Genomic DNA, 19719 nt, shown 5'->3' with positions numbered 1-19719 from the left:
GTAAAAGATGCGATCAATTTACTAAACTGATTATAATATTTCATACCTTTTTTTTTTGAAAATTTTCTATTATTTGAAATTTTTTGGAAAAACAAAATAATTTATTTTTAAATAGTTAAAAAGTAATTCAAAAAAGAAAAATCCTAAGGAGTTAAGATGACACGTGTCAGTGTCTCTTTTAATATAAAGTTATAGATAGATAGATTATCTTCTTCTTCGGGAGCAAAAAAAACATTTGGGTTTCAATGGCCTGCAAAATCTTCCCTCTCACCAACTATCTCACTCACTCATTTCCACTCTTCTCAAAATCCCCATCATCTTCTTCGACAAAACTCATTCAATTTGCAGGCTATTCAACTTTTAATTTAACTGCCCTAAATTCGACTTCTGCATCAATGAACAGCTTCACGTGGGATGATGTTATTCAGATTGGTCAATCAGAATCTGACCCATCTGACCTAACATCATTCTTTGATAAAGTTAGCGCTTGTAATCGAAATGCTGTAAGTAATTTTCTGATCCCTCTTTTTTTTTTTTTGGTTTTGTTGGCAATGAACTGATGATTTTGGGATTCAATTTGCAGGAAAATTTGTGTGAGTTTGTTCCCTTTGTGGTAGAAGAACAGATTGTTGGTTATGTACATAATGGGTAATCACTCTTTTAATTTCCTTCCCTTTTATTGTAAATTACAAATTTGTATGTTTTGCAATTATTCCTTCATCATAGTGACATTTCAATTGTATCATTGGATGAGATGAATTTCTTCTTGACCTTGAAACTTGACCCTATGCTTAGAGTTTAAATGTGTTGCTTTGTATTAAGTAGAATTCAAGCAAATATCAGTAGCAATTACATCCTCCATAAGACTCGGACAGCCACCCACCCACCCAGATTCTAGTAGAATAATCTAAAGGATGAAGATGAGCAACAATATGGGCAGCCTCATTTGCTTCCCTAAAAACATGAATAAAACTAATAGACTCAAAGGAATTTGCAATACTAAGAGCCTCCCTAATATAAGACCAAGGTATGACCATCACATTGTTTGTCCTTGAGCATACGTACCACTTCAAGGCAGCCACTCTCTACAATCACCTCCCTTGAGCTGAACGGCAGGGCCATTTTGAGACCAAGCACTACCGCCTTCGCTTCCACAATGCTAGCTTCCCATACCTGCTCCACTTGCTGGCACCCCGTTCGCACTACCATCCCCCCATGGTCCCTAATTACCACCCCCAGACCACACCTTTTCTCACCAAACGTCGCTCCATCCACGTTCACTTTGATCGTACCTTCATCAGGTGCGCTCCATTTAATTGCTTCCCGCTGCTTTCTACTCACCCCATCAGTCCCACACGAGTCTGCCTTCACCTCCCAAAAAGCCATCAGGTATGACATTGCCCCTGCAGTCACCTCGGCCGAGTTCCTTTGCCTGCTGCCATGTAGTACTAAGTTTCGCTCGTACCATATAGCCCGCGCAATGCACGCTATCTTAGCTAAATCATCTCCCCTGAAAATCCTAGTACACCATTCGACCCACTCCACCGGTCTGTCGAAGCCCGGGCCCTCCGTTATCTCCTCCCACCCTCCCTCTTCCCATACAGCTGCAGCGAACGGGCAACGATCAATGGCATGAAAGTCCGTCTCCACCTCACTCTTGCACCTACTGCAGATGGGTGAGATGCTTTCCACCCTCTTATGCAGACCCATGTTTGTAGGTAAAGCTCTCCTACGCATACTCCAGAGGAACATCTTCACTTTAGGCGGCACATCTATACGCCAAATCTTCTTCCACCCATCCGACTCCATCGAACTACTTGCCTCATCATTCAGGTTCTTATAAAAATTGATGAAATGGTACCCACTCTTCACATTATACATACCTGATTTATTATACCCCCGAATGATCATGTCATCCAGAGCCATGTAAGACAATGGGATGTTAAGGACCTCTGCTGCTTTGAACAGTAGTAAGCACGCATTGGCAAGGTCCTTATTCCAGCTTCCCGTGCTTCGATTAATTAACTCCTCCACCCTCTCCAGAACACAGCCCTCTGGTCTGCTTGAAACTACTTTGAACGACGAGGGACGACTTAACCATGGATTGTTCCAGACGTTTATACTCCTCCAATACCTGCTTTATTGGTTAAATTACTAGTTCTAATTACACCATCAATGTGATTATTAATTCCGGGCGTAGGGGACTAGGGGAGTAGTAAACTTTTTTTTGCAAGGTTGGGTTAAGGGATAATTTTGTGACATGACATTTGAATTGTATATATGTATGAGATGGAATTCTTCTTGTTGCTCTATGCTTTAAGTTTAAAAATGTTGCTTTACTCGTTATTTTACTACTCCCTCTGTCCCTTTTTATTCTTTACATTTGGTATCATGCACGCGATTTAAAGATTAATTAATGTGGATTAAGATTCCTTCTATTTTTTATTTAATCAAATGTAAATTACATTTATTTATAATGTTTTCACTTTTATCCAGAATTTGGCATTGGGAGAGTGTGAAAGATTTAACGTCTCAATGGAAAAGTGTGAGAGGTTAAAAACCCAAGAATTTAATTGGTTAAAAAAAATCACTTGACACAGATTTTGACAGAATACTAAAGGCATTTGTGTGAAATATAAAAGGAAACGTAAAGATTAAAATGGAACAACCAAAACGGAATACATAAAAAATAAAAAGGGACGGGGGAGTAGTTCAAATTTCACTATCAACATGATTATTAATTCCGGGTGTGGGGACTGGGGACTAGGGGATTAGTAAAATATTTTTTTGCAAGGCCTGTTGGGTTAAGGGATACTTTTGTGACACATGATATTGGAGTTGTATCAATCTTTATGAGTTTATGTTTATTAATTCCGGGTGTGGGGACTGGGGACTAGGGGATTAGTAAAAACTTTTTTTTTCAAGGACTGTTGGGTTAAGAGATAATTTTGTGACACATGATATTGTAGTTGTATCACTCTTTATGTTTTTAGTTATCATAATTTTAAGGTAGTTTGTCTCTTTAAGCTTTCAAAGAACCGAAGACCTTAGTTGCGGTTGTAGTGCCGTCTGTTGAAATATGATCACAAAGCACAATGAATAATGTGGGTTGAGCTGATAATATAAATACTGTTCATTCTAATAAGGGTACTCCAACATTATGATTCTTGATTTAAGATATTGAAAGGATGTTGCAATGCTGTGAAAAACGAATTGGAAAACTTCGAGCTGTTTACATCCCCGCCTCTTTTAGGAAGATTGCCAAGTAATAGCTTACTTCGATGTTTTCAAGATTTGCTGGCCATTTGAGGAGGTTTCAAGATGTGTTCTCGTTCCCACGAGATGGTTTGTACAATGGCCATTACGATTGGCATATATCACTACATCCAGAACTTAAATCACCTGAAGATAGGACTTCCGCAGTTGCTGACGTAATTAACAGCCTGGGGGAAGAACTGATTCCAGGTATTAGAAATGAGGTACTTCTGATGGCCAAGCATCTAATTTCCTCTAGCATTTAGCAATCATCATTGCATCTCTGTTCTTCATGGATTCATAGTGGGGCGTTTATTGCTTGACTTGGAGTAATCTATACAAAGTACCATTTGTCCCGTTTTGATGTTCTCCCCAATTTATGAAGTGTCATTTTAGAAACTATTACATTTGTTTTTAAGAAGTGTTATATTACAATCTTAATAGAATTTTTTTGAATAGTTCATGTGCAAATTCTGAAGCGACTCTAATGTAGAAGCTTACGGAGTTGTAGGAGTATAGTTTTTTTATGTCACCGTAAAATGAGTATATTTCTAACTACTTGTCAATCACTGTGCATGATATTGACCTGAACCAGCTCTATCCTGTTACATCATGCTTTGGAACACACGCGTATTTCTCCCTAGAACGTGCTGCGGCTCCTTATTTTGGAATAAAGGTAAATAGGTTATCTGCTTTAGAAAAAAATGATACTTGTCTTTGTTCATGGCATGATCAACTGGTCATTTATCAGATTGCTCACTTTATTGCACCTATTATTTTTAAAATTGTCTTGAGTGTCATTATACTTGGATAACTACGTTTTTTGCTTTCTAGTTCTTATGATTGTTTGTCACATCCTTACTGATAACACCAGACAAGTTGAACTTCACTACATATGTTACTTCCCCAGATGAACAGTATTTTGTGCAAGGGGGCTTCAATACTACGTATCTAGTTTAGCGGCATCTAGAGACTCGAAAAGCTGTATGTGTGGCTGAGTGTGCACATGAAAATTGTTGATGCTTCCACCTTATAAAAGGGTGAGGTGGCTCACAACTCCAGACTCCTACCATATTGGGGTCTCTACTTTATGCAGTTTTATCCCCATTCTTGGAGAAATAAGTACCGCCAATATCAATGTGCTTCCTCACAGTTCAGCATCTCTCCCCATGTGACTCATTTTCCATGTGATGTGGCTATCTGCATTAAAGTTGATTGGAGCTTGCATAACGTGTCTTAGTCACAAAGCTAGTTGTTTCTCGTTTTGCTAGTTGAATTTGGTTCTAGAATGCATTAGCTTTATTGCTTTGCATAACTCTACTACCATTTAAGAATTCCTCATAAAATCAGAAGAACAGAAAACTGACGTGGTTTTGTATTCTCCTCTTAAAATAGGCATATGGAGTTCACATGAATGGCTATGTTGAAAGAGAAGGTCAGAAATTTCTTTGGCTTGGAAAGAGAAGTCAAGGGAAGTCCACATTTCCAGGGATGCTTGATCATCTTGTTGCTGGAGGATTGGTGAGTTGCAACTTTCACTTTGATGTTTTTTGGGGCTTACTTAACCTATACTTGTAACTTTGTAAGGGTACAGTTATTCGTAAGTGAGCACTAGTTGACATTCTTTAAATAGAAAACATGAGAAGCATTTATCATCACATTTCTAGTTTCACTCTAACCATTATACCTCTTGAGCCATTAATCATCACATTTCTCTGTTTTTCTTGATCATCATATCCTGCTCCTTACTATGTTTGTCATGCCAAATATTTTTTTGGTAAACTCTTCATCTTATGCATTTTAATGTAATTGCAGCCTCACGGAATACCTTGTGGTGAGAACATGATGAAGGAATGTGAGGAGGAAGCAGGAATTCCCATATCTATTTCCAAGAAGTAACCATCCTCTTCTTTAGGTCCAGAGTTGATATCCACCTATCTCTTTTTTTGCAACCTGTAACATATGTTACACAATGTATAAGTTAGAGAACTACTAATCACCTAAGTGTCACAAGGCTGTCAAATTCTTGGATTTTAATTTCCCTATGCACCCTGGAGTATTGAACACTTGCTTATCAATTTATTCATGACATCTTGTTCTGGTTATCCCAGAGTTGAACCAGTAGGGGCTGTCTCTTACATGGATATCAATGGAGATAGACTTAAGAGAGATGTTCTTTTCTGTTACGATCTGAAGCTTCCTGAAGACTTTGTCCCCAGTAACAATGGTAGGTCGCTTATACTTTAAAGTTATTGATTCTTCATATAAAGTTTGATAGGTTTGCCCTACTCCATGTCCTTTGATTTCATTTATGTCCAGTCACATAGTCTTGTAATATGGCAGATGGTGAGGTGGAGAGCTTCAGGTTGATCCCAGTTCCACATGTAGCAAATGTGATCAGGAAAACCAAATTCTTCAAGTCAAATTGTACTCTTGTCGTCATTGACTTCCTCTTTAGGCACGGGTATGAATTCTATCTGTATTCTCGGACCATTTTGTGCTAAAGTAGCCTTCTGATTACTTTGATGTTGTTCAGTAATCACCACATGATCAGGTCAAAGCATTTCTTTTCTTCAACTGTGTAATTAAGTAGGAAATGAGCATGAGAATATCACTCCCTTCCTTCCCCGAGGAAGGATAGGAAATGAATCGTAAAACCACTGTGTTCCCATTTGTTTATTTGGTTAGGTGTTGATAGGTTAATCTAATTACTGATTTATTTTCTTCTGTAATTACGTCTGCAGATATATATGTCCCGAATATGCAGGATACTTGAAGCTCCTTCAGAGTTTAAGGAGTGGAGACTGCTCGTGAAATTTGTTTTGCAATTAGCATAGACGGTTTTTAATGGCGATATCTTTGCAGGTGGTTAGCAATTAGCATGTACAGTTCATCTTAATACAAGATGGCAAAGTTTGGAGCTTGTAACGTACTAAAGATTACTACTCCGTATGTAGAGCTGCTTGTAACCGGTAGAAGTCCCAAGGATGTTGAAATAAAGGAAATAGTACATAAAATGGACTGTAAATTTGTAATTAATTGTCAATAAACACATCATTTGATAACAGGGATACCACATCAGGAATTATGATACTGAAGATAGTTCACTTACTAGCAAAGAATTACTCCGTAAGAACTAACAATGGCATAGTTCCGGAAGGGAGTAAACCGATCATCTTGTTGCTACAATATAATTCGCCATATAATAGAGCATTTCGGAAGGGAGTGTAAACCGACCATCTTGTTGTTTTGTGCCACACATCGATTAAAAACCCAATTTGTGGAACCCAAATAGGATCCATATAGACCTAAACTAACACATGTTTTAAGAATAAATAAAATTTTAGCCTCAGGTTGGTTTTACAATAAATTTACTCAAAGGCTTCACCTAAAACTAAAGTTGCCAAAAATTGACCTGATCCGAAAATTCGACCTGAGCCGACCGAACTCGTAACCGATCATGACTTGAAATTTTGGTAAAATAGGTAACCCGAAACCCGACCAATACCTGACCCAAAAAAATCGATAATCGATTTTAACCCGATGTTGTATGACCCAAACTGAAACCCGGCACCAGACCGAAAGATAACCGATAACCGAACTGACCCGACTGAACAAAGATCTGAGCCCGATACCCGACCGACAATGACCTTAACCCGATTTTTACCACATGGCCTGTTAGTGACTCGACCCGTGAGTAAATATTTTACGCTTGAATATTTTAGATGACTAAATCAAATATGGACTCGAACTTAACCCGTGTCCGGGAGTGAACTCGGCCTGCATTTTAACCTACCCGAAAATTATCCGATCCGAACTTGACCCAAAACTCGAGATTAACTACTACAAACCCGATTCAAACCCGACCATATAAGACCCAAACCCGAAATTAAGTCCGACCCGAACCCGACTCATACCCGAAATGAAACACGACATGATCCGACCGAAAACCAACCCGACCGAACACGACCGACACCCGAATGATAAAGTGACCTGATATAACCCGACCTGATCATGACCCGAGACCCGAGATGACCCGACCCACACCCGATCCGGTGACATGTGACCTGTTTCGACAGCTCTACCTAAAACAGACTTGGCGAAATCAACTCCGTATTAGGTAGTCTACATCGTTGTCCACCAGCGACAAAAAAAAAACCCATAGCCACCCTAAAAAGAAAAAAAAAGTTGGAAAGATGGCCCACACTTAAATAAATGTGTATAAGTGTTGCTAACTTGTTATATTATTGTCATCGGTAATATAAGTATTGTCATTGTTATATATATACTGTCATTGTTGTATTAAAATACTGTCACAATTACCCAAAAAAAGAAAATTATGTACTCCGTATTCAAGTGTAATGAAATACTCCCTCTGTCCCGGAATACTCGACCCGGTTTGACCGGCACAGAGTTTAAGGGACTTGAATTGACTTATTTACTTTAATAGGTAGTAGTTAATAGTGGGTATTATTTTAATGTAGTTAGTGGAAAATGTGTAAAGGGGTGGGGTTGGGGAGAGTAGGGGTTGAATTTTTAATTATTTTTTGTATGGAGTAGGGGTTGGTGGGTTAATAGGGGTGGAGTGAGAAATAATATAATATTGTTAGAATATTTCCATTTTTAGAAACAGGTCAAGTATTAAGGGACGGCCCGATAAGGAAAACAGGTCAAGTATTCCGGGACGGAGGGAGTAGAAAAAGTAAAGGGACCACTTAAATTAATGGATAAAAGTGTTGCATATTAAATGAATACTCCCTCCGTCCCGGAATACTCGACCCGGTTTGACCGGCACAGAGTTTAAGGAAATTGAATTGACTTATTTAATTTAATAGGTAGTAGTTGATAGTGGGGTATTATTTTAATGTAGTTAGTGGGAGGTGGGTTAAGAGGTAGAGTAGGGGTTGAATTTTTAATTATTTTTTGTATGGAGTAGGGGGTAGGTGGGTTAATAGGGGTGGAGTGAGAAATAATATAATATTGTTAGAGTATTTCCATTTTTAGAAATAGGTCAAGTATTAAGGGACGACCCGATAAGGAAAACAGGTCAAGTATTCCGGGACGGAGGGAGTAGATAAAAGTATGTATACAAGTGTTATAGAAATATTATCATCATTTACATAAATAGTGTCATTGTTATATTAAAATGCTGTCATTGTTGAATCAATTACTGTCATATTGCCGATATTTAATTTGTTTAACTTTTTAACTCGTGTAGCGAAAATACAATTTTGCCCTGTGTATAGGGTCTTTTTATTGCTGGTGGACAGCGATGTAACCTGCTTCAACTCCGTATATAAAAAATACCGACCCTAAGCTTTATCCAACTTCACACCTAATTACAGAGTATAAGTTTATGACCCAGCCTGAACAAGACACAACCGAATCTAATCAGCCCACCCGAATATGAATGTCCAGTTCTTCCAGAGGACCTCTACCCAACCCGATCACAAATCGGGCGAAAAGCAGAAAAATAGGGTTCCTATAAAGAGCTGATGAGCATCACAAGTGGAACATTGTAGAATGAGGCTAGGAGAGGCAGTGGGAGTTTCCGAGGACCGTTTGCCACTATCCTTTGACCGGTACCGCCGGTCAAATCAGCCAATGATTTCTCCGAACAAACCAAACGGCCCTCAAGCACAAACAACCTTCTTCTTCGTCTTCCCTTTCCGTTTCCCACAGTTATCTGTGCAGTCTTCTGTTCAGAGCATCTTATTACTACTCCGTATTTTTATTTATTTATTTATTATTATTATTATTACTTCCTCCGTTCCTTTTCGAGGCAATGATGAATCAAATCGTACAAAGTAATCCAAAGTTTTTTCTGGGTTTGGCTGCATTTTCCGATGTGGGTGGTTTATCATTTGGCCTGGCGCAACTAGATGGGCATTTGGTTGCGGTGGTTGTTGCGACGTTGATGGTGGTTGATGATGATTGGAAATGGAAACTTAGGCTCTGTTCAATTTGGTTCACCTTATTTTTTTGTTATGCCATCTTTGTTTGATTTGCCGCCATGGTAAAACTTCCCCACTTTGAATCTGTTCCCCCAGAAAAGCTTTGATGAAATGTGGATCTGAGCCTCCCCAAATACTCCCTCCCAAAATAAATGATCAGATTCATGAATTTTCTGCATGTAGAGAAATTCCGAGTTAATCTCAGTGATTGGGAAAACGTTCTTGGATGAATTGATTCTGTGAATGTTTGTTGCTTTGAAAGTGATGAATGTTTCTGGCTTCGTTTTACACGATACAGAACATGATACTATTATGTAATTGTTTGTTGGTTTTGCAGGTTTCATGAAGCTGTTAAAGAGGGGCAAAATTGAAGCTGAGGTTGACGGGTTTTTTTTATTGTGTTGTTCGGATGGTAAAGCTTTTCTTACTTTTATGCTTGCATTAACTCATTAAGTATGTTGTAGCTTTGTAATAGGTTAGTATAGCTTGATTGGTGGGTTAATCATGATTTATGAGTTTGATGCTTGCCTGGAAAGTTCTGATGTTGAATTGAATATAAGCTTTCATCTAGTGCTGATGTGTGTTATTTAGGAATGTTCGGAAAAAGTTGTCACCGAATTTGTGCTTTCAGTCGCTTATCATGCTGTCCTGTCATTATCTATGTCATCCTCAGCAATGGTAGTAGTAGTAGCAGTAGATTTGAGGGTATGATGAATATAGATGGTTTAATCAGTCGAAGCAGATTACTGTGTTGCTTGGATGGTAAAGCTTTGCTACTTTTATGCTTACATTAGCTATGTTATAGCTTAGGACTGAGCTTGTTATAGTTTGATTGATGGGTTAATCATGATTCATGCGTTTGTTGTGAGTTGCGAGTTCTGATGTTGAATTGTTGAAGTGTAAATAAACTCTGTTAAGCTTTCATCTAGTATCTATTTATGTTATTTTGGAATGTTCAGACAGATTTGCCACTTAATTTGTGTTTCCAGTATCTTATCATGCTGTCCTGTCATTATCTATGTTATCTTTCACTGGTGGCCTTGGGGGTGTTGTTGGCTGGGTGACTATGTGGCTGTTTTCGCTTTATGTGCTTGTTTATATGTTTGCTTTCGCCATCAACGGAACCTCCTCCTAATGAGGGAAGGAAATTTGGTATTGAACACCCCTTTTTGTGCCCCTGTTCATTTCTTTTGTTCCCCTTGTTAGGGGTCAATGAAATTTAGTTGGTTCTTGTTATTTAAAAAAGACTTTCATGGTATAAATAGAATTTGGAGCTATGCGGTCCTAACAATGTTAGTAACACCTCTCTTTGGATTGTAGCCTTGCCCGACGCAGATGCTGTCAACTTTGTGGAAGCTATTAGTGTTCAAAGGAAGGATTGTTTATCCCTTCTTTAGATTGGCATTGCCATGGCACAATCATGGTTCATTGCTCGGAGGGAGAGAATAATAGCACGCTTTTCCCTTGCTCTCTTCTTTCTCTTGGGAGATTTGGCACCTTTGCTTTTTCTTCCTTAGACTTGCTCTTTGGAGATAAGTTACACGAGGGTCTACCCAAGTCCGCTTCCTAACTGCAATCAGTTCAGTTTAGATAACAGTTCAGATTAGTGAATTTAAGGTGAACTGAACAGGGCCTTAGTGTGTGTTTTATGTGGATGCCAACGACAGTACAACAATAAGGTTTATTGATTTTTTGTTGTTTGGGTAAAAGTTACCCTGATGTACAATAAATTTATTGTACATCAGGTGCGTGCAAGACCTTTTGATTTGAACCTGGCCTTATGTTGTTTTTGGGGCAGTGATGATACATTTTCTACTTGAATAAGTAGACTGGCATGGGAAAAGGTTGGTTTTTCCATTGGCCTGGCAGCAGTAAGCTGACGAGCTGTACTTTGTTCGCCGCCATGGTACTGACCACTGACTTTTGTCTCATATGCTTGATCAAAGGCGAATCTGAGCCTCCTCCGTTTGGGTTTCAGTTTATATGCTTGCTGGTGTTGCCTGATTTTCTGATGTTTGTTTGGTTTTCAGTTTGTATGCTTGCTGGTGTTGCCTGTATTTTTTTATGTTTGTTGAAATGTTGTGAAGGTTTTACAAGTTAGAAAATGCTATGCACTGTCTCAAAAGCTGCTTGCCATTTGTATTTGCTAGTCACTGGTTTGCCATTTGTATTTGTTTTCCAAGGATGATGTTTGCAGTTGGCAGGGCAGCAGCCGATCTGATGATCTCTGGTTTTTTCTTTTTATGGCCATCTGATCTTGGTGCTGCTAATCAACTTCCTGGTGCCAACCAACTACTGTCTCCACAATGGCACCAACTACTGTCTCCACAAGCTCATGTCACACCAGTTCAATTTGCTGTTCTCTGTCTCTTGGGCCTAAGGCAAACAAACTAGCTAATAACTGACATTTTTCATACATTTTTAGATTTTGATGAAAACACAATTACTGATAGCAAACACAGTTGGAATTACTGATAGCAAACACAGTTGGTTCAATGAGAACACTGAATTGTAAGAATGATGATTTTTATTGGGAACTTTTTGGATAAAACCACCTTTTATAGTTGCCACTTTTGAAATAACCACCTTATAATTTATTTATTTTAAATAACCACCTTAGATTTACAATGTTAACGAAATCACCACCTGTTTATAAATCAAAATTTCCGTTTAAGGGGACACTTCCAACTATTTTTTAACCTTTCCCTCATTTCTTCCTTCCTTCTTCCTCCATTAAACTTGCTCCTTCATTAAAGAGACATTGTTCAATTATTTGTTCCCCAAATTCCCTCTGCCAGGTTATGCCATGTCTCCACCTCCAAGCTTTTATCTCGCTTCTTCTGTCGACATAATTGCAATGTGTTATCATTTCATTAGGCACCTAAACAGAGCAGACAATTCATGAAACTTTTAAATTCACGGTTTTTCTCGAATGCATATATTCTTAAAACAGTATTTAACGAGGGAGCCAAGAGCTTGGATTTGTGTATTATTTTCGATGAACATTCAACAAATCAATTTGAAGCTAACCAGAATAGAAGGTTGGACCGTCACAAAGATATGGAGTCAATTAACAATAGAGAAATATACCTCTAAAAACAATTTTTCAATGCCACAACTTTTCTTACGAACTTGAAGAATTGCAAGAACATGAATATACGTCTGTAGCAATCTTAGTTTTGCCTTGAGCAATTTTGAGTTTTGCTCTGGTTCTGAGTAATTTAGCATGTTCCCACTTCTCAGTCTGCTCCAAAGCAGCATTGACTATAGTTTCTGCATCAATGTAGCGCTTTGTGGAGATAGTATACAAGCCTCTAGTTTCAGCATAAAAGCTTAACCCAAAATTTTAAAAAAAAACCCCTAAATTTTACATACGAAGAACCCTAATTTCATAATTTCACAAATTATCCGCTACACTACGCGTACCATGCTGATAAATGTGGAAAATTGTCGAATTTTGTTAGCTAAATAAAATTACTTGAAAAATTCGAAGACAAACCGATTAAATTGAGGGAATTTGGAAAAAAAAATCATTCGAGCAAAGTCTTGGTAAAAGAACCGTTGGAAGTGGGCCCCTTAAACGGAATATTTGACGGAAGTTGTAAACAGGTGGTGATTGAAGGTATTATTTTTTAAAAAAAAAAACTTTATAAGGTGATTACTTCAAAAGTGACAACTTTAACAGGTGATTTTATGCAAAAAATCTTTTTTTATTGTGATAGAAGCTCAAAAAGATTCTCTCTTATGTAAGCAGGGAAATGTCTTGTAGTACAAGAGTGATTGTAAATATTCATTGCATTGCAAGGGTCTTATTACTGGCTTACTTACCGACTGCATAGTGAATTTGTGATGTTCTTACAAATTTGTTTCTATCTTCTATTTGTCTAGTTTTTAACAATGAATCTTATACGAGCACAAATGTAAGTTAACGGACAACTCTGATATGTTGCAAGTTTGATTGTCTAAATTTTTAAGCGGCAGCGAGAGGAATAGCTTATCATTTGTCTTTTTTTTTTTTTTTTTTTTTTTTTTTTTTTTGACATAAGCTTAAGGAAGCAAACTAAATACAACAAGAAGAAGAGGGAAAATTAATAAAAGACAAAAGAGAAGTAGAAGCCGCTGTTGCCAGGTCATGAGCATGTTGAACACGGTCTCGATCTACCTTATTGATGCAATACCAATTAAAGGTTTTACCGATCCTCCTTATTTCAGCAAAGGTCCAGATGAGTTGAATGTCTGTCTCAAAATCCGATCTAAGCAGTTGGACCAGTCGTTGAGAATCTGACAAAATTGTAACTCTACCGAAACCCGCCTGAGACGCCCAACGTAAACTAAGAAGACAAGCCATAACCTCGGTATGAAAAGCAGAATCCGCAGCACCCGCTTGGGCCCCTCCTAAAATTCTATTACTCGGAAGATGTTGACCCTCAAGGAACCAACCCATACCTGCATTCCTAGTACTCTTGTGCCATGAGCCATCAATCACAATTGTGGTAATAGGTCCTTGATCTTCAAAACCAGATAAAATGACCCTAAAGAAACCTGGCGGGAACACAGAACAAACCTCTGGTGGGTGCAGAAATCTTAGGAAAGGCATATGCTGATGTTGCAAGATATCATGCTGATCCAAGCCAATCTTAATGAAAGCAAGAACAACGGAAGTAGAAGTAGCTTCACTTCTAAAAATGCGATTGTTCCTAGCAAGCCACAAACCCCAAAGAGTACTAATAAAGTAAATACATCTTGGGCTATTCTTACCATCCAGACGTTGGAATAGTCGGATATAAAAAAGAAACCATTCTTTGAAGGACATGGTTTCATTGATTTCTGAATGGATGCCTAAAGCTCCATTCCTCCAAACTCGCTGAGCAATGTCACAAAAACGAAAAAGATGTTGAATATCTTCATCCCCTGCATCACAAAGATCACAAATCATAGAGAGGTGAATTCCTCTTCGCCCGAGATTAACCTTAGTAGCGATGCCGTTATGAAGAAGTCTCCATAGGAACAATTTCCATTTAGGAAGAATGTTCATAGACCATAAAGTTTTGAAAAATTCATTTCCTGAATCAATGCACCGATCATTAGCATCTTCTGCTGCAAGCATGGCGTAGGCGGTTTTAACTGTCAAAACACCAGATTTATGATACTTCCAAAAAAGGAAATCCTCAGCCCCATTAAAAGGAAGTTCCATAGCCACTATTCTTCTAGCATCTGAGAATTCAAAACAGGACCTAATCTCCCCATGATTCCACTCTGTACCCGACGGAAGGATGAAATGATGAACCTTCCAATCTTTAGCGTGCCTCAAAGTTACCGTAGAGCTAAAAACAGGCGTATCACCATCCAACCATCTATCTCTACCTGCCACAATTGTTCTCCCATTACCAACTTTCCAGTTGCATCCTCGGAGAATGAGGTTGATAGATCTTCCTATTCCTCGCATACCCCAAGAAAACCTATGCCCTACCAGAGAAGCCTGAACTCCAGTCCTTAGTGGATTTTTAAACTTTTTTCCAACAAATTCGGCCAACATGGAATTGGGTTTACTATTTAACCTCCAAACTAATTTCATAAGTAAAGCTTTGTTTAAGCATGACGTACTCCGAATTCCTAAGCCCCCAAGCCCCCTAGGTAAATGCAGAATACCTCTGTTAACCCAATGCATACCTTTACCTGCTTTACCTGCCCAGAAAAATCTTGTAATAATTGAATCCAATTTCGAAGAAATGGACGCAGGAACCTCCATACAGCTAAAAACATGAGAGGCCATGGCTATAAGAACAGAATTAATCAAGATTAATTTTTGGCATTGAGACAGGGGACAAGAATTCCAAGCTGAGATTTTCCCCGCAACCTTGTCCACTAAAAATTGGAAATTAGAATGTTTTTTCCCCGTTAGGTCTATTGGAACCCCAAGATGTGTACCAAAACTTTGGACCAGATCCATTCTCAGAATATCTTTAAATTGTTGTCGTTCAGCTGACGGGGTATTGGGACTAACTTTGAAAAAGGATTTCTGTAAATTAAGCTGTTGCCCCGAAATCCTGCAAAAACGATGGAGAATTTTGGAAACTGCTGAACAACTATCCTTAGTAGCCAAGAAGAACAATAGGGCGTCATCCGCAAAGAAAAGATGAGTCATTTGTGGAGTTCCCCTAGTAAGGCTGATACCTTTAAATTGCTTTAAATCATTCCCTAATTGAAGCATACGAGACAAGATGTCCATGCAGAAGAGAAACAAAAAGGGTGATAAGGGATCACCTTGACGAATTCCGCACTTAGGCTTGAACTGCTCTGACGTATGACCATTGATTAAGACTTTGTAAGAAACTGTTGAAATACACTGGTAGATCAGGTTGATCCAATGCTGCGGAAAACCATACGCTCTAAGGATACGAAGAAGAAAATCCCAATACACCCTATCATAGGCCTTGCTCATATCAATTTTTAATGAGGCAAGGTAGCTTCCACCTCTGCGGTGACCATTAATTTTTTCGATAACCTCATGACTCAGAATAATGTTGTCCGTCATAAATCTACCAGAAATAAAAGCATGCTGAGAAGGAGAAATGATGCTTGGCAGAACCAATTTCAACCTTGCAACTAAACATTTTGAAGCACACTTATACACCGTATTACAAAGGCTTATCGGTCTTAGATGCCCAGTATCCTCTGGAATATCCCGCTTTGGAATCATAACCAACAAGGAATGATTCCACTCTTTAAGGAGGAAACCTGTGGTCAAGAAACTACGAACCGCATCACACACCGAAAACCCTACCGTGACCCAGTGTTTTTTGAAGAACCCAACAGTAAACCCATCCGGACCTGGAGATTTCGAATCATTCATAGCAAACATGACATCCTTGATTTCCTTATCAGTAAAGGCATGTTCCAGCATAGAAACATGTGAAGCTGAAAGCCGAGGTAAATCTAACTCCCTAATAACCATTTCAATATCATCATTTTGCAGGAGAACATGATCACTTTTGAAAACATCCTTAAGGGAATCAACAACTAAACCCTGAACTTGCTGTTGACCCTCGACCCATACCCCATTTTTATCTTTAAGAGTTAAAATTTCATTCTTTTTCTGTCTGACCTTGACTCTGGAATAAAGCAGTGAGGTTGGTAAATCCCCTTCAGTCATCCATCGTTCCTTCATTCTTTGCTTCCAAAAAAGTACTTTGATAGAAGCTTCTGAGAATGCTTTGTCAACTTTGCCAATGTACTCTTCCCCTTGATGTAAATTTCCCACATTTGTGCCACTAGTTGAAAGTTTGTCATTCATCTCCCTCCAGTTAACACCCCAAGATTTTTTATTTCTAAGACACCAAGATTTAATTTTTAGACGAAGGCTAACTAATTTCCGAGATAGCAAAAACATGGGTGAACCTAGAATATTGATTCTCCAAACCTCATCAACTAGCTTACAAACTTCCGCAAATTGAAGACACCAATTTTCAATTTGATAGGGTCTCGATTTTTTAAAAGAAACAACATCGCTATTGAAAACGATTGCAGAATGGTCTGAGCAAACAAGTGGTTGGTTAGAAATTTTACTATCTGGAAAATCGACAAACCAGTCATTCGACATATAACCTCGATCAAGACGTTCCATAATAAGATGGTCACTCTCTCTTTTATTACTCCATGTAAATCTTGGTCCCGAAAAAGGAATTTCAAGGAGATTACTATCTAAGCGAAATTGGTTAAACATATCCCAACCTTCAATTAAATTTCTTCCCCCTAGTTTATCCTTAAAATGTTCAACCTGATTTATGTCACCTAGAATTAAAGTTTTAGGATAACAAGAAAGAATTTGCAACAATTGATCCCAAACTCTCTTCCTATCATCAATGAGAGGAGCTCCATAAAGGAAAACCACATACCAAATATTTCCATTAACTTCATTGATTTTACAAAGTACAAAATTAGGGGAACTTGCAATACAAGTGATAACAAGGCTACTCCACCCCAGAACTAGCAAACCCCCACTGCTACCTATTGCATCTACCCCATTACAAAAGGTTGGTTTTGTACAACTAAAAAGATTTACAGCATTTGAGACAGACATCTTAGTCTCACACAAAAACAAAAGCATTGGCGAGTGAACCCGTAAAAGCCAAAAAACATACGGTAATTTAGGAGAATCGATGCCATTTAACCCCCTACTATTCCAGCTTATAACTTTCATATAGGTGAAGAAGGCATAGCCTTCGCTTGATTAACCGATGAGGAATGATCAGAAGAGGAGATGCAATGCTGAACAAAAGCTTCTGATCTGCTACCACTGTAGTTGCCTCCCACTGCTTCAGTACAAATTTTCTTACAAAAACCAGAAGGAATTTGTTCGTTTCCTCTTTTTCCTTTGCCAGACCTGTTGCCACGAGAACAAACCGACAACAAGTTCTCTTGAACCTTCACTCCCAAATCTCTAGCTATATCTACATCAGACACACACTTTGATTGTAACACACACTTATCACTACGCTTTATCCACCGGTTGAAGCCCCCTTTAAGTTCTAGTCTTTTAAGCCTGAGCTTCCTACGCTTGAGATACCAATCGGTCTCACAGTAGAGACGTTGAGATGGTAATTCCTTGACAGAACTTCCCCTCTCACTTTCACATCCTTGTGGCCTCGAGCGTTTCTTTGGCCAACTAGCTTCAAACTTTGAAGTCAAACTATCAGTTGGAGAATACACTACATTCTTAGGATCAGTTGGTGTCGAAGGGTCCTTGGAGCTACTGAGTGTATCAATCTGCACTTTCTTATCAAACAAACTAGTGCTAAAAATTACAGAGGAGGGTTTAGGTATCATTAAAGGAGGTGGAATCATTACATGAACACTTCGAAGCTCTAAACTTTCAGAAAACATACGAGGCTGATTAGAAGTAACTGGTAGAGGTGGAGAGTGAATGAAACCTCTTTGTGGGCTAGAAGTAGCAGAAAAAACACCTTCATAGAGTACTTGAGGTCTGCCTTCAACGAACCCTTGACTATTAACAGTTAACCTCTGCGAAGTACGCTGAAATGCAGGAGAAATCAGAACAGCAGGCACAGCCACATTCATCTCAACAGTAGCAGCTACAGGTGTAGAAACGAACTCACTCACAGCATCCATTACAGGAGTAATAACAGCATTAGGAACAACACTTACAACTGGAGACAATTGATAGTTCTCTACAACTTGCTCAGACCTGAGCACGGACGATGGAACCTGCTCAACAACAGGTTGTCTCGAAGGACCACCTGTTTCATACCTTGCGTTATTCCTTCCAAAACGAAAGGTAAAGCCGTGTTGAATGGTTGTTGCAGGCTCATCAAACTCTGGAGCAGACATTCTAAAGGTACCTCTTCTATTTTCATATAAGAAATTAGTTGGTGGAATTGGTTCCAAATAGTTCCTAATTTGATCAGGAAAATAAGTGTCCTCCTGCCTTCGAACTGAACCACTGAAAACGCTTCCTGTATTGTGAATCATTCGTGGGTTAAAGAACCCATTTTGCCTAGGGGGAGAATTTTCACATTGATTACCAGTACCATTAGTATCCTCATCATTCTCGAAAAATTGATCTGAAGCAGGGTGGTAGGAGTTATCTGACCCATCAGAAGACCCATTTGGAGACTGATTATTACCATTACTACCTCCCCCATTCCCTCCATTTCCTCCATTACCTCCATTTCCTCCATCATTCCCATTACCCCCTAAATCTTCATCCCCATCATCCCCATTAAACTGGTTAGGGTCAAAGTCATCAATCCAATGATAGTCTAGCAAATTAAGCCTAGTATTTCGATTAGAAAAACGATCTGAAAGCCCTTGAATCATGTTCGAATAAAGAGGCTGGTGTAAAGAGCCATGCATAATAGTAGCACCAGTAGCCTCTAATCTGTCAAAGAAATCTCCAACTTTTCTACTAGCAGCATAGTCAGTTAACAAACAATTGCTAGTATAATGCCCCACCCCTCCACATTTTTTACAGAATTTAAAAATCCCTTCATAACAAAAATTCACCCACATAGCTTGATCAGAAGAGAGAGGTAAAAAACAACCTGGGATAAGAGGATTAGAGAGGTCTACTGTCAACAAAGCTCTAATCTCCGTTCCTGGTGGAATATCCTCATTGCCACCATCAATCTGCTCTATCACTCCAACATGAAGGAGTGCTTGAACTCCCCATTGAATATCAAGAAAACGAAGGGGAAGACCATGCACCCTAACCCATAGCTTGGCCTTATCAAAATTCAGCAATTCTGGAACAACTTCATCATGACCTCGCCGAAAGGATATCAAAGAACCATCCATAACAGCCGTTTGAATTTCTAACAAAGCTTCTCTATCCACCATATTCGAACATATAAACACAAAAAACAACCCTATTTTCTTTACACAAATTGGTCCCCTCTTAACCCATTGAGTATCCGCTACGTGTTGCACCACCGACAAAGGAGGAGAGCTTGGACTATGAAATTTCCCAACAACTGACATACTCCAATTAATT

General features: G+C 38.8%; 2 protein-coding genes and 1 long non-coding RNA gene across 3 annotated transcripts; 2 read left to right on the top strand and 1 right to left on the bottom strand.

Annotated features, from left to right (window-relative positions):
* The first annotated feature begins 206 nt into the window (after positions 1-206).
* LOC110799103 (nudix hydrolase 20, chloroplastic) lies at positions 207-6320 on the top strand. Its single transcript, XM_022004303.2, has 9 exons — positions 207-503; positions 584-648; positions 3293-3479; positions 3851-3931; positions 4651-4776; positions 5071-5150; positions 5367-5482; positions 5599-5719; positions 6000-6320. Exons 1-9 carry the CDS (start codon positions 246-248, stop codon positions 6067-6069), a joined length of 1104 nt encoding a protein of 367 aa, XP_021859995.1. The 5' UTR covers positions 207-245; the 3' UTR covers positions 6070-6320.
* Positions 6321-8535: 2215 nt separating this feature from the next.
* Positions 8536-11770, top strand: LOC110799088 (uncharacterized). Its single transcript, XR_002536310.2, has 2 exons — positions 8536-9621; positions 10530-11770. It is a non-coding gene; the product is annotated as an uncharacterized lncRNA (long non-coding RNA).
* Positions 11771-11916: 146 nt separating this feature from the next.
* On the bottom strand, positions 11917-17289 carry LOC130467544 (uncharacterized). Its single transcript, XM_056836085.1, has 3 exons — positions 13310-17289; positions 12370-12541; positions 11917-12090 (listed from the first exon to the last, which is right to left on the bottom strand). Exons 1-3 carry the CDS (start codon positions 17287-17289, stop codon positions 11917-11919), a joined length of 4326 nt encoding a protein of 1441 aa, XP_056692063.1.
* Positions 17290-19719: the final 2430 nt, after the last annotated feature.

Source organism: Spinacia oleracea, chromosome 2 (genome assembly GCF_020520425.1).
Source record: "Spinacia oleracea cultivar Varoflay chromosome 2, BTI_SOV_V1, whole genome shotgun sequence".
Taxonomy (NCBI): domain Eukaryota; kingdom Viridiplantae; phylum Streptophyta; class Magnoliopsida; order Caryophyllales; family Amaranthaceae; genus Spinacia; species Spinacia oleracea.
This window is presented reverse-complemented; position numbering and strand designations above follow the sequence as displayed.